The following is a 14,748-nucleotide window of genomic DNA, read 5'->3' as shown; positions in this document are numbered from 1 at the left end:
ATAACTCATGGCAGCCGGCCACCCTCTTAAAGGGACCGTAATGCATGCAGTCTACCTCTTAAACGGTGGCCGTCTACCTTCTTAAAGAGACAGTTAGAATTGATCGCAGACTGTCATCTTGATGTATTTTTGATGTCAAACCCTGGAAGTTCTCAATGCCCCCCCCCCATGTAACAACGATTGCTTTGGGGTTCTAGAAGCTTCTGTATAGATTTCCTTCATGTTCCTGAGCCTCTAATGGAGTGAAAAATTAAAATATACATAATTATAAGAAACCCACATAAACCCCTCATATACCAGTTAATCAGGTGCAGAATAGTAAATCCGGTAAGATATCTGAAGATATTACGGGCAGAGGTGAAGATGAATGCGTTGTCAGAAGACGCCAAAAGTTCTAATGCTTCTACGTACGTGGAGTCTAAAGAACGCGTTATCTGAACAATGTCAGCAGACTCTTCTCACCTTCACAGACTGACAGCCCGGGGCTAAAAAGGAATGGAGAGGCCGATGAAGTCCAGTGCCGTGAAATGCGGCCATCGCTGGGAGACGGAGCCGCATCGTAACCTTTTTAGAATGTCCTCGGAGTCAGAAATCAATTTGCGTGTTTCTGATGAGGAACCGAAGTGGACACATTTTTATAAACAAACAATCCAACGCGGAATTATAACAACAAGGAACGCATTTTACATTTGTTAATTTCTGATCCAATTACAGTTTTTTAAAAAAAAATTGTTCGGCAGTAGAATTGCTTCGTAGTTTCTCGTGGTGATCATCAGGTTATACGACGAAGGTGCGTAGATATTGTCCCAGGTGCATGACTTCGCTGAATGTGGCGCTTTCCCCGCTGATTGAGGGTACGGGACGCCCGGCCTCTACCCCTCTGACTTTATTAAATCCTCACCAGGAATGTTTTTTTTTTTTTAAAAAAAGATACACGGCCCTAAAATTAGATTTGCTTCCTGCACACTTCGGGATAAATTTAGTAGGTGCTAGCATTTCATTTCAACAACTAGATTGTCGTTACGAGACAGGCGGCCTGGCTGATGCTGCGGGTTTCGGCTCACTTGTGTGTACAAGTGTTCCACATTTCTGGGTTTCTAGAGTCAAATTACTTCTATTATTGTGGCTCGGAGCTCAGCGTTAAGACGGCAGGTTATCTGTGTAGAACAGTTGCATACCACCGAGAACTTCAAATCCCCGCTGCTTTATTGAACACATGGCCTGGCTATTTTTTTTTTTCCCTTACTTGTTCTGTGAACGGACTCCATTTTTCTGCATCATGGCTGTTTGTTTTCCGTGATCTCTACAGAATGTGGAAAATGTGGCAATTTCTGAATTCTAACAGTAGCTATAATATATAGCAAGAGAGCTCCGGCCCCCGAGGAACACCGAAGACCCCAGGGGTGCTTAAAATGCAAACAAACGATTCCGCTTCATGGTTATAATGTGCTGGGTAAAATGAATAACCTTTTGGAATATTCGGGGGTTTGTGAGAATGTTGTGGATGTATTTATTGGAATGTTCGGATATAACTGTCATGTATAAGAAAGAATTGATAGAATGCGGGGGATGGATTATGTTAAAATGTCATTTTTATGAACTAAAAAAAAAATATCCAGAATATCTGTGAATTGGAATAATTATCAGGCAGGGCACGTTGGCTCCGCTTTGCGGAATATAATATTACACAGAATACAGAGCCCCGGTGGCTACCAACGTTTAATTTATGGCACCTAAATTATTGCTCTCTGGATTGTGCCCATTTCTGCATGCTGCATTTCATTTTGTTTAAAAAAAACACTTTTAAACAAAAAATACTTCAAAGTAAATCATTGTATATATTAAGAAATGAAGAATCTGGAAAAGCGTCCTGTTGGCTTTGTAGCCGATGCGCCTGAAAGCTCTCTGGATTACCGTCTGTTCTGGGCGCCGGATGACATGTAATAGTCATATGCAAATGAAGTCACCGGGCATGATGTCATACTATTTCATGCCACTGAATAGTCCTCACAAGGCTAGCGGATCTCTGGAGAAATTTGCCTTGTAAACTGTTTTCTTGAAATAATTCGCTAATTCCGCGAGCTCTTTAATGGCTGTTTCTGTCGCATCTCTTAGTTGCTATGGTTACTTGATATTTGCTTAACGAGGAGACCAAGATTCCGAAGAGTTTTAGAGAATTAGCGAGTCTGGATTTTTGGTTTTTAAAGCAGGTTTCTGATCTGTTTTCTGAAACAGATTCAGGTCGTGGCTCCGGCTGCGTATTAAACTTCCATCTTTGATGTAGCGATAGCGTCTTTGTATTAATGCTGCGGTCTGGGTTTGTCGAGCTCTAATTTTGTATTAGGTTTCTGTTGCTAACAATACCCATCTTGTGGAAAAATAAAGCCCCGTAAGTGTGTACGTTAGGATCTGACTTAGGACTTAAACCCGACGACAAAAATAGCGCTGGAGCCAAGAATGGAGCGTCGCTTCTGCCTAAAGGAATTAAAAGTCAACGCGAAGCTTAATGAGGACTAATAATTGTCCATTAGCGCCACGAGATTCACAAAACGTATCGTGTCTGACATCGTTATTACTCGTGATATTAGTGCCGCCACCTACGATGGGGGGCTGGGTAATTGCTTGATTTTATGGCCCCCTGGGGCAGTCAGGGGAGCTCCCTGTCTGCTCATAAAAAAAAAAAAAATCAGGACTGTCCCGGGAAAAGCAGGATATTTGTGTTATTATGCTATCCATCTGTGTTCCAGTTCATTGACGTCAGAAAACAGTTTGTAGCTCCCATCGCTGTGATAAAGATGTAAACGTGTAACACGCGGGTCACAATTTCACAATACACTCGTAGCATGTGAGAGACACGTCACCCCGTATGATTTACGTCCAGACCTTTCACATCCCTGCCCCAGACTTTGTTTTAGATGTTAATATAAAACGTGGTCGCCGTGTTATAAGAGCATGCGTTGCGGTAATAGTGCCGGAAACGATCGATATTTCCAGCAATAACGGTGTTAATTATATTGCAATATGTCACAAAGTGTCTTAAAATATCTGAGCAGCATGTTTATACAAAGTGTAGTCTGTCCTACAATAATAATAATTCAAAAATAATAATAATTCCAACGCTTTAACAGCGAGCTCAGGCCATCACGAGATGCATTCGGCTCCATCACGGGTCCTGCTGAAGGCTGCATGCCGGGGTCTTCTATAGTCGGGGGGCCAGGACCTTTAAAACCCTTTTCTGGTTTTTCCGGGCTAGTTTAACATCGCGTTGCTGCCACAAGCAGAGGCTCAAAATCTTTGTATCAGAAATGAGAAATCAAACCGGTTTAGGCGACTGGATTAAGGAAAGCATTCATCGTCGCTGATCGGTCATTTTAAGAATTCTGTATTATTTGTGCGTTTTAGTTCATAATAGTGACAACGCTAGTAATAAAAAAGTATTTAATATGTTTACAGTCATAGCACCAGTGCTTAATCATTTGTTCATCACTATGTGGTGTCTTTATTATTACACATAATAAGACATCAAATGTCGATATGTTTTTTTTTCTCTTGTCTGGCTCATGAAAGAACAAACAAGAAATGGAGGAGGAAGAGAACTAAGGAGGGAATGGGCGCCAAGAGGTAGAAACAGATATTGATCAGAAAAAATACGTAAGATTAACACCGTATTCGCCAACATTAATATATATATATATTTAATCCAAAAGTTTGACCTTGGTATGGTACGGCTTGGAGAAGTGAGTCCGTCTAAAGTCTCACCGAAGCACCACCGCCCTGCTGCGGAGCACGAAAGATAAAGCCATTAACTTACAAAACGCGGAAAACTCTAGAAATGTCATGCGTCTGAACACAGGCAGGCTGGGTCACAACCACTAGAACGGAGGAAGATCAGCCGGCGGCCGGTAGCCGAGCGGCACCGGGGGGGGTATTAACATTTTTTAAAAGGCCAGGTTTGTGTGTGCTTGTGAGAGGAGGGCCGGAAAGACACACAGTTCACAATAATTCCTGGCACACTTTTTTTCTCTCTCTCTAAAAAAAAACTCCTAAAATAATAATACTAATAAAAATTTAGGAACGATTGTGCAACAAAATATATTTTCCGGATGAAACAAGCACAAAAAAAACAATATCTTTCACAACTTTTTAAAAAATAAGAACTGTTTCTTGTGGTTATTATTATAAGTTTTTTTTGTTCTTTTGCTCTGAATACGTACGGCGGGATCCTCGTCCGATCTCCCACCAAGTCTCTGCGAACATCAATAAAAATCCCAAACGCGCTGAAAAGGGTGGAGGGGAATGTGAAATATGTATTGCTTCTTTTATTTTGCGAGTGGTATGTTTTATGTTGCTTCTTCTAAAAATACTGCATTTTTCCAAATTCCTTTCCGGTGAACAAGTTGCAGTAACAGATACTCGCTCCCTCGTGTACCGATCGCGTCTCTTTGTAGCCATGAAAGCAAGTCTTTGGTTGACAAAGAAAAAAAAAACAGACGATATTCAAAACCATCAATTGTAGCCCATATTTCTGTACAAGGGGAACTCTTTATTGAAGGAAGCATGGCCGTTTAGGCATCCCTTGGGCAGTCGGAGGTTTAAAGCCACATTCTGGCCGTGAAACGTTCAAACCGTCGTGGCCGGACCGTATTGGAATAGTAAAGGAGAGGTCTCCCGGATTCGGACACAGAAGCGGCCCTTACTCCATGTGGTGTGGAGGGAAAAAGGCAGAAAGTCATCAGAAAGCCACTGCTCCTTATTGTTCTCCGACGTGAACACCAGTGCAAAATGGTCCAGCTGATCTTCGGAGTAGCAGTAGGCTTCTGTGGATCCCAGCATACTTCTGGAGATCTCATTCATCTGCAGAACCACCAGTTTAACCACTTCCCGGGCGGGAGTCTTGCTTGTTATATGCAACTGGACAAACATAGAAAAAATAAATAAATTCAACTAAACTTTTACTCATTTACTGTCTTTAAAACAAAATGTATGACATTTTAGTAAATGAGATGGAGGTTTTTAATCTCAGATAAAAAGTTCCAACTACTATCTCACGTTACGGGCTTAGGTTGTTTCAGTAGTACGGGGGTGCTGTTTAAACTCAGGTCACAATACAGGAATTCAAACCCCTTCTTGGTTACACTGGATCGCTAACCGGTATCTAACCGGTATCTGCACAACCTGGTTAACCTGTTTGGAACTTAAATATTTACTATCTTAGAATCTGCGTCACTGACCTGATATTTGTTTTCGTATCAAAAAATACAGATTTTAGAAAAATTGGCTGTTCAACCAGCGTGTGGTCAGTCATGTCCAGAAGTGGGGCAGCGGTAACCTAAAGTATGAACAGTATGGCTGCCCCATTACTTTTACTGCTTCACGTGTCAGCTAACTTGTTAAAGGACTCGCATGGCACTGATTGATAACCAAAGACTGATGCGACTTTTCACTTAGTGAACGTTGCAGAGGTTTTTTTATGGTATTTTCACGGATAAAGGGGTTTTTAACAAAATTTTGGTCTGCTGAAGAGCAGCCGGACCAGAAAAGAATTCGGGGCACTGTATTATCGGCAGGTTAAAGGAGCGCTCCCACATCTTGTACCTTCACACTCATTTCCTTAGACAGTCCCGTCTCGTACTGTGGATAAATCCGCAGCGTTACAGAGTTATTCTTCTTTCCTTGAGCTGTTACAATTCTCGGTTCCAAGGGTTCTCGGAAGTCATGTGTCCACTCGACAGAGTGCGTGCGGTAAAGCCGCTGCGACCTTTCACATGATGGGTCATGGTCTGGACTAAAGGATGTGCTCGTCCTCAGGCCTCGCACACTACAGCGGCCAGAGTTTTTCGTCTCTGTTGGAGAGCTATCAACTGAACCCGGGCAGGACTTTCTAGAGGCCTTGTAAGGCTGCTTTGGGAAATCCAGGCTACTAGTACGGACGCAGTAAGCTTGACGCTTCTCTGTAATGCGCAGCAGCTCGATTTGGCGGCTGGGAAGCACAAAGTCACTATCATAAAGCGGTGACGGGCGCTCATCATCCTGAGACAAAACTTTGGGCTCGTGGGTCTGCAGAACATCTGGGGTTCCATCTCTGAAGCTACGGATGGTTCTCCTGCCACATTCCTGTCCTGAAGAGTAGACCAAGTCCAGCTCCTTGGGACTCTGGGCTCTGCTTGAATCATAGTCGCTATCCGTAGCCAGGAAGACTTCAGAGGAGCCCTCTTCATCTGACACACCGTGTGAATCTAGAAGAGGGGAAGACTGGTTTGCAAACTTCACATCTAATAGTTCATTATCAGAGTAAGGAGCGGTAAGGAGGTCTGTAGTTACAAAAAACAAATAAAATACAAAGTAAGAAACTTTAGCATCTTTTTTTCTGCGAAACAGTTGCTGTTAAAGTGTAACAAAGAATTAGCTAAGCCTGTGCCGCACGTCTATGGATAAACTAACCGGCAAAAGGCTTCTACGGTTGAAATAATACATCAGCCTGGAATCTGCAGATCTGGCTTTGTGTGACATCGCCCTCCGCGTGCACCTCAGGGAACCTCTAAAAGTTAGTCCTAGAGGTTAGAAATATCCTAACAATGCCTACGTGCGCTGTTACAGCAAAGCATCCACAATCCAAGCATTTCTGTTTTCAGACATCTCAAAGTACAGACTTACCTGCATTGAGTTTGCGGCTGGTTTCGGGAGAGGGGTTCGGAGATGGGACGTAGTCCAGATGTGATGAGGTGGACTGAAGCTTTTCCTCAAGGTAAACATCCTCGGACACGTCCAAGAACCATGTAAGCGGTATGGTACAGGACGGCTGCTTGTATCTTGCGTGCTGAAGGGCATCCATCATCCATCGCACCTCTCTCCAGATCTCTTCCATTTGCTGCACCGCATCAGGAGAAAACAAATCATGATAGACGTACAACATGCTAAAAAACGATTTACATATGAAGCACACGCCGCGGCAGTGATAGGAATCGCGTGGCGGGGCTGTCGGTTTCTGTCCCTGGAACTAGACGCCGCTGGTCACCCGGAGGAGGCAGCTTGTATTCTCTTTATTGCTTTAAAAAACTCCAAGGAGCAATAACTTTGCTTTCTTTAGAAGAAGCGGTTATTTTTAAGATTTGGCAGCAGTTTCATGAAGCAACTGTCCTGCATTTATTACGTATAAATTATCCAGAAGGCTACATGTCTGGATCACTGCATTAAGTACTATTATGCTCTTTGTGTCGTGGACTGTACACGAGGTGTAATCTCAAATCACAAGCATGAAGGACTGTGTATTATATTGGGTCCTTTAAACTTTCTGCAATATGACTTGTAAAGTTTGTAAGTTTTTGGAAAAAACAGGATGGAAGTTAAAATCCCCCTTGTCCTTTTTTTTCTTCCTCCAAACAGCAGATATTTCTGAAAACAAATTCTAAGTATTTTTGGCTCCACGCCTTAAGGGGAAAAATACACTTCTGTAATTCAAGAGTTTGAATGAAAAAAAAATAACAATAATAATAAAAAGAAATAGACATCTATATTAAAGGCTCAATTCCGCAGGAGCACGGCCTGGTCAGACCAGACGACTCCTGAAATTGCTCTGCAACAAGGGGTTGGGTTTGCCAATAAACAGCCTGCCATGATAAATACATGGAACGGCGTAGTCTACGCAAGGCAGGAGTAGAATACAGGACTTATTACCCAACATGTCTTTCCTATTTCCTCTGTGGGCTTTGGCAGTGTCACGTCTGTATTAGTGGTATGAAGGTCTCCCAGCCGTTATCCTGTTGGCTGGTGCAGACATACACTTACATGGTTATCAAACCACTTATTAAATCCCCTCCTGCTTATTCTGTGAGAGCTAGTAAATAATTTACCATCGCCAAGAATCTGCGTTACTCATAGTGGCTCCCAGTTCCTTTCCGACAGGACCTAATCGGGGCTCGTTGGAACTGTGGGTAGAATTCCACTGGCTTTGGCTAAATAATAATCACTTGCAAACACAGAACGCACGCAATCAACAAAATTCATGCCTTTATGTAAGACGTGGCTCGCCCCGTCACGATGCTAGACTGTTACAGATGTCACTAGTGTTCCTACAGACGCAAGAAGATGTGACATGATGGAGTTATTTGTGGCCGATCGTTTATTCATCATTATCTGGATCATTATCTATGAGGATGCTGGATCATTCATGGGAGCTAAAGAGAGGCCATGACTCTAAAGGTGATTCCTTAATTAGCCATATAAAATGTTAAGGGGAGTATAAGCACATGAATGAACAATTTGATGATGGGAATGATCGTGTTCATTCCACCCAATTACAGCTACATAATTCCTTATTAAATTTCCTGTAAAAACCACATGTTGGGAACGGGTGCCTTCCAAATATAATTCTAAACGAGAAGTGAGCTAAACAATTATTCACCCAACTATTTCATAACCCGTTTCAAGAATCTGAATCCTGAAGGAATGTTTGCCGTGCAGCTCCCTGCTATTAAAGTTACTGTATCCTCGTCAATAACATGTCTTGGTTTACTCCACTCCTTGGGCTTAATCTGTCGTTATATTTTGAGCTGCGTCTTGCCAGACCAGATGAAGTTAGTCTTGCCACAAGTTAGCGGGGGTAGAAGATACTAAAATACATATCACCATACGGAGCGATTACCATGCTGCCTTTCTTATCAATCACAAAGCTTTCTTTCTCCTCTGTTAATTACTACGTTTCATGTTGCTGTCTAATTAATATGTTTGATATAAATTGGCTTGGGTTACCCCAATGGCTGATTCACATCCTTCCAGACACACAGCACTGCCACGTTTCCAAGGTCGCTAACCAAACCCACGCTCCAATCGCCTCCTCATTTCTTTATTTGTCCAGTTCTACCGACCCCCCCCCCACCCTGCCACCCAGGAGAGGACTCAGACCCACGAGGGACCCACGCTGACAGCATTCTCAGAGCCATAGTGAGCCGCTGGTGGGCTTTACCTGGATATAGTCCTGGACCTGTTGGTGCCGCTGCTTTGCTGTGGTAAGTTCGGAGTCGGAGAAGGCCTCCCTGAGACTTTGCTGCGATAGGAGAGATTCGAGTTCCAGTAACGCCGACACCTGACAATACTGACTGATAAACTCCCGATCGTAGGTAAAAAAATGAACTTTAAGAGAAACAAAAATTACACATTTTATCGTCTTATTTGATTTGTTACAATTAGCACACAATGTAACATGAGGGATACACATTGTACAGCGCTGCAGAATATGATGGTGCTATATAAAACAATAAATAATAATGATATAAATGACAATGCAGCAACATGCATTTGTTATTATTAGAAAGTTAACCTCTTGTCTTTCATAAATACACCCATTTATCCTCCTCGGGGTAAAATACTAGAATTTTTGTTATCATTAAGTACAATATGTATTTTTCTGTCTGGTGGATGAATGAAACTTTCTTAAGTCTCTAGAACATTTTGTAGAACAGACAGAGCCGTCGCACTACGAAACATCCGCAGCTCCAGATATACACAAATAGTTACACAAACACATTGTATAAGATGATATATTTGTAAACACCCGTTTGTGCTGCTATTAGTACACTTCCATTGTACTCCATCTACGGACTTTATGGACATCTGGGCATTTATGGGCTTTTTTGGTTTTCCTGCCATTTCTTGTGTGATAAATACTGCTGTTTAGACAAACTTCCAGAATTTGTAAACCCAGAATCGGGTTTTGAAAGCATCACAAAAGCCCCTCTACGGTGGGGCAGCCGTCCTTACCGAGCTCAAAGATCTGCAGAGGCAGCGTGAGGAAGCCAGAATACGGCGCGTAGGGGTTGTTCTGGCCAGGAGCCGTACAGACGTCATCCGACGGAGGCAGCAACAAAAGAAAAGAGACCTGCCCCCCGAATTCAAGGACCTCTTGACTGTACAGGCGGAAGTCCTTTGCCTACACAGTGACATTAAAAAGTGTTAGTCACTCATAACAATCCAAGGTAACCTCTCTCACCAGGTGTAACAGAGACTGCTGGGTGAAATTTACCTTATTTTATGTTCTCATGGAAGCTTAGAATTTGCCAGCAGATCGGCCCCATTCGGCCCGTCTAGTCTAGTTTTTCCTGATGTAAAGACTCAAACCTTAATCTGTCATTGGTCTCGTCTTAGATTCAGGTGCCGTGTGCCTATCCCATGTGTGTTTAAATCCCCTCACTGTGTTAGCCTCTAACAAACACAATATACCAGCCTCTGTAGCAGGGCTTTGGCACGCAATGAGTGGAGCCCCCCAGCATGGCTATAATCAGACCCTTTCTCCTGCGCAGCTAGGTTGATGAGGCCGAGTACCTCTTGAATGGGGATGTTGACTTGACTCATGAGCTCCTTCACAGCAGTCCTGAGCTCTTGGAGCAGAAGGTTTGGGCAGTTCTCTGGCTCCTGCTCGTTGGCCCCTGGCTCTTCTACACTGGCCAGCGTCTGCAGCCATTCCCATTCTTCCCTGTAGACAAAAGATGGCGGTTATGCAGCCAATTGAAATAAATCTAATGGCCATGGAAGAAAAAATCAGGGGGAGACGTACCCTCTGTTTATACCCTGCATTAAGCGCATTATAATACATGAAATACGCAGCTTGGGTTCCTACACTGTAGTTTCAAGTTTCGAGAAAATTCTAGTCATTCCAAAAGTAGCTCTAACATCGTGAGACCTTCCTCTGAAATGATCTATTTCCTCTTCACCCCCCATGTTTAATTTTTACGGTAATCTGGTACGGTTATTGATGCATCAATAGACGTCGGACAGGGCAGGGAATACTGTGCCCCAAGTGTTTCCCGACATTAACCTTGACCTTGTGTAAGACTTAACACAAAACACTTTAATAAGGATTGAGGTGAACGCTGCTGAATGCCCCCGAAAGGACTCCTAACCAGCGAAGACTGCGCACTAAGTATGTCCGCCTGTCCTGGCGTTTAAATCCGAGTGCCGAAAACTGTGCTCAGACGCTGTAGAAGGAATGGCGCCTCTGGAGCTGTGAAGGGGCTTCGGGGATTGACTGGGTTAAATCCCAAGATACAGACAGATCAGGAAAAATTTGCAGCCTCAGTTCTCATGGCTTAACCCTGTGCACATGGATTAGCGACCACGGGGAAAAGCAGTGACAGGTGATACTACATGCAGAGATTTCAATTCTGCCCATCCAGGCAACTGATGATGGTCGGATTAAAGCCCTGAAACATGAGTTAATGTGCAGTGTGTGCACGTGTGTGCGTACCCCGAGCGGTGGAGGATGGGGGAAGGTGAAAGTTACCAAGAGACCTAAATAGAGTTCACTGGTAGCATGCGCGCCAATGATTTTAGCTCTGTGGTGGGAAACTGGATCTCCACGTTCCAGGCCCTGATGCTCGAGACACGACGCGGGGTTGGAAATGGCTTCGCGGCCGGCCTCCTGCTCAGGTAGATATCATATACAACGCATCGTTAAAGATGGTGTACACCTCGTCATTATCCCCAGACTTTTAGTTGTTTATTTGTATTTGTTTAGTGTTAATGTACTTTACAGGATGATAAATGGGAGGTACAACAAGTGCAGTCATATAGCACAGCGATTGCACTGATATTTTGATCAGGGTACAATATGCATATACATTAGGAAAGCCCCATAGTGTGTGTGTACATGTATATATATATATACATATATTATATATATATATACACATAGTAGCAGGGAGTGTATCAATATAGCGTTTGACTGCAGGTTAAGAGCCGTTCTACCCATCTGTAAAGAACATATTCTGGGATGCTATGTGCCCATGTGATACGTTCACTCAGGCTCTTCATATCTGTTCCCAAGTAACTCTCCAAGTTAAGTTCTATCTATAGTGGCTTAAAAATGAGGCCATATCAGCTGCCAAGCCGTAACGGTACAATTTGTTGCTGCACCCAGGGTAATACTTTAAGGGTATATGTGAGCGAGCTTTGTGACACTTTGTATCTTTTATGTAATTGTGTTCTCATATTTGGAAGCAATCAGGAACAACGACCCCCCCTGACTTCCGGACTATAATGATATAATATAGTTATTGTATAAATATTGTTCTATCACAATAGTGAAGAAAGCATTACGGCTGGGTAGGGGGTGGTGGTGCATATCTGTCCGGCTACCGTCTGTCTATCCATCTGTGTGTATCAATATTTCTCATCGTATGTCAGTGTTAGAGAAATGGTGGCGGGGGGTTGGATATCGTTTAAAGATGAAACGATAGGAAAGGATGATACAATTGGTGTAGCGACAGATGTCTGCAGAAAGCGGCCTGGTTCTTGCCTTCGTCTGTGCTGAGCCTCGAGCAGAGCCAGCAAATTATTCCTTCACACAGATTCCTATTTAAAGCAAGGCTCCCTCCTACCCTGGGGGGCGAGACACAGCCCTTATCCAGAGTGATACGGATGTAACTGATTGTATGAAGCCTGCAGAGCTCCTTTAGTCAGCTACGTAATGCCAAGCAGAGTACAGGAGTCCGGGGTGTGCAGCAAGTTGCTTTTCTGCTTAGAGAAGCTGCTGATAGAGAGACTCTCCTGGCGCGATCGCCAACTCAGGAAAATGTGCAAATTGGATTTAACAGGAAAATATCCACCACTAACCGGCTGAAATTATTCCTTAAACAAGTGGGGGCCGGTCACCCCAGGGTCTCTACGCGCCTACTGGGTTACGTCACAAGCTGTGTGATGTCACTCGATGTCCATACATGCCAAGGTCCTCGGGTCCCTTCACTTAATGGTGCTCATTGGCCACACTTTTATTGGGCTCCAACCTGTGGTACATTATGTGGCATTTGGTAGGAAAGTAATTTAAAGAGGTGTTATAGTAGAGTATGTGATCTGCCCAGAGAGTCAGGGGAACGTACCTTGATACATTTGAATTTGCTCGAATCTTAACGTGGCAGAGAATGTTGGGTAATCGCTGAGGGACCAGCACCCGAATTTGGTCCACAGCGCTGCTAAGTTTAAGGTATCCTAAATACAGGCCAGGAGGCAGCGCTTGGCTACTTCTTCTGTGATAAGCTAATTTCTCCTGAAAAACACAGAAAGGAGCACCTTTAAGTTACGACATAACGTTTAATAATGTTTACCGGGGCCGTTCATTGCATTTAACATCGGCTTTCCATTTCTAGACATTTGTCTTGGAACCGCAGGGCGAGCGGCCGCTGTCTCTCCGGCACATATTAGAAATAGTAAAGTTTCCGCAGATTACATGAAGCGCTCTTGCTTGGTAGCCGTAGCTATAATTATAATACAGCGACAGTCGTTTTTATGTTTCTTCTCTATGTGTTTCAGTTACAGGGCAGGATATTAAACGCTCGCTATGTTAAGTTGTATACATTATGACCGCGTTACACAATGTGGATCATTTACGCCTGAACTACAACCATTGTCTAAATGCCAGTAACACATGTAATAAAACGTAACTTTGTATAATGCAGAACGAGGCCGGGAAGCGGCACCCTGTCGCCCAAACTAATGTCTCATATTAGTGAAAATATCGTATGCTCGCTAAATGCAATTACGGAGCGGCTGGCTTCACAAGCATTTTACCCTCTCCTTCTATAAATGAATCGGCTCAGAGTGATGCTTTAACGTGTACCTAAAAGAAACAAATGATTCTAACAAACAATATTAAATCTCTGAAACTCAGCCATAATAAAGTGTCAGCTGTCTGAATGATTGGCCGTCACATCAGAGCTCGGGGACTGGTTACAAATTCCCGGGAGATAACACACAGCTCTGTCCACTTCCTTCCTTCAACTGCTGTAAGCGGAGAAGGTCAACTCACATGCAGGGTCATCAGCAGGACGTCCAGAGCGTTGGGTTCCTCCGGTGAGGAGACAGACTTCCTGTGAGTCTGCAGTTTGAACACCGGCATCCAGCGCACGTTTTCTAAACTCTGGCTCAGTTTCACCTCCTTCAGAGTCACAATCAGGATGTTTCCTTGCTTGTCTTTAATGGGCTCAAAGAATACCTGCCCCAGATCCTGGAATCCCAGCAAACCCTGGTAAAAGGATATAGAATAACATATATATTAAAAAATGCCTGCTGCAAAATGTACCAGAAAATAAATAATAGTGCAGGACCCCCTGGGACAGAATCAGTAAAACACATTCAAACATGTGCCCCCCTCCCCACTATAAACAAAGTATTTAATGGTACCGTTCCACTTAGCCTGATAAATAAACACTTTTATACCCCAGCATTCGGAAGCTCATCTTATCAGGGCAGAAATAATGATTTAACACTTGTCATGTGTCACTAATCGGCTGTATCCATGAAATGTTAAAAAGCTTCTTGATGTGTGATAAGGTTTCATCACTTAACGTACTTGAACGTGCAATTAATTGCAACAGCACCTCGTGGGAAGGATCAGGACTCTGCGTGGGTGGAGTGCAGATAAAATTGGGCAGGGCTGGGATTTTGCCCCTCCCCCGCCACATTCTTGTGAAAACTCCTACTACAGAAAAGGGCTCTCTGCCCCTTCATGCATTTCTTACCTGCATCTGGGACACGGCTAGTAGCATCTTGAAGCGCGTCTGCAGGATGCAAGAGCAGGATGACTGCGATACGGTAACACATTGCCTGAGCCACAGAATCTCTTCCCACATGCAAGACACCTAAAGTGGAGCCAACAGATAGGATGTTACAGGAATGCAGGGCCACCGGGGCAAGCTAAGCTTATGGCCTGTATGTGACACTCAAAGGTTTAAATAAGTGCTGAACACGTGTAAGCTAATT

The 14,748-nt window shown here is 43.6% G+C and overlaps 1 protein-coding gene across 2 annotated transcripts in view; it reads right to left on the bottom strand.

Moving 5' to 3' along the window:
* Nucleotides 1-4,078: 4,078 nt before the first annotated feature.
* Nucleotides 4,079-14,748, bottom strand: part of LOC128502385 (ankyrin repeat and fibronectin type-III domain-containing protein 1-like) — an 85,094-nt gene continuing 74,424 nt past the window's right edge. For both annotated transcript variants that reach the window (XM_053472177.1, XM_053472179.1), the window contains 9 exons: nt 14,508-14,627; nt 13,796-14,011; nt 12,870-13,036; nt 10,318-10,468; nt 9,757-9,925; nt 8,963-9,129; nt 6,655-6,868; nt 5,596-6,311; nt 4,079-4,911 (listed from right to left, as the gene is read on the bottom strand). In XM_053472177.1, coding sequence (XP_053328152.1) covers nt 4,621-4,911; nt 5,596-6,311; nt 6,655-6,868; nt 8,963-9,129; nt 9,757-9,925; nt 10,318-10,468; nt 12,870-13,036; nt 13,796-14,011; nt 14,508-14,627 — 2,211 coding nt within the window. In that variant the 3' untranslated portion in view covers nt 4,079-4,620. The remainder of the gene's footprint in view (nt 4,912-5,595; nt 6,312-6,654; nt 6,869-8,962; nt 9,130-9,756; nt 9,926-10,317; nt 10,469-12,869; nt 13,037-13,795; nt 14,012-14,507; nt 14,628-14,748) is intronic.

The sequence above is a fragment of the Spea bombifrons genome, chromosome 7, assembly GCF_027358695.1.
Source record: "Spea bombifrons isolate aSpeBom1 chromosome 7, aSpeBom1.2.pri, whole genome shotgun sequence".
NCBI classification, from domain to species: domain Eukaryota; kingdom Metazoa; phylum Chordata; class Amphibia; order Anura; family Pelobatidae; genus Spea; species Spea bombifrons.
The sequence above is the reverse complement of the archived record's forward strand: the minus strand, read 5'-3'. Positions and strand labels throughout refer to the sequence as shown.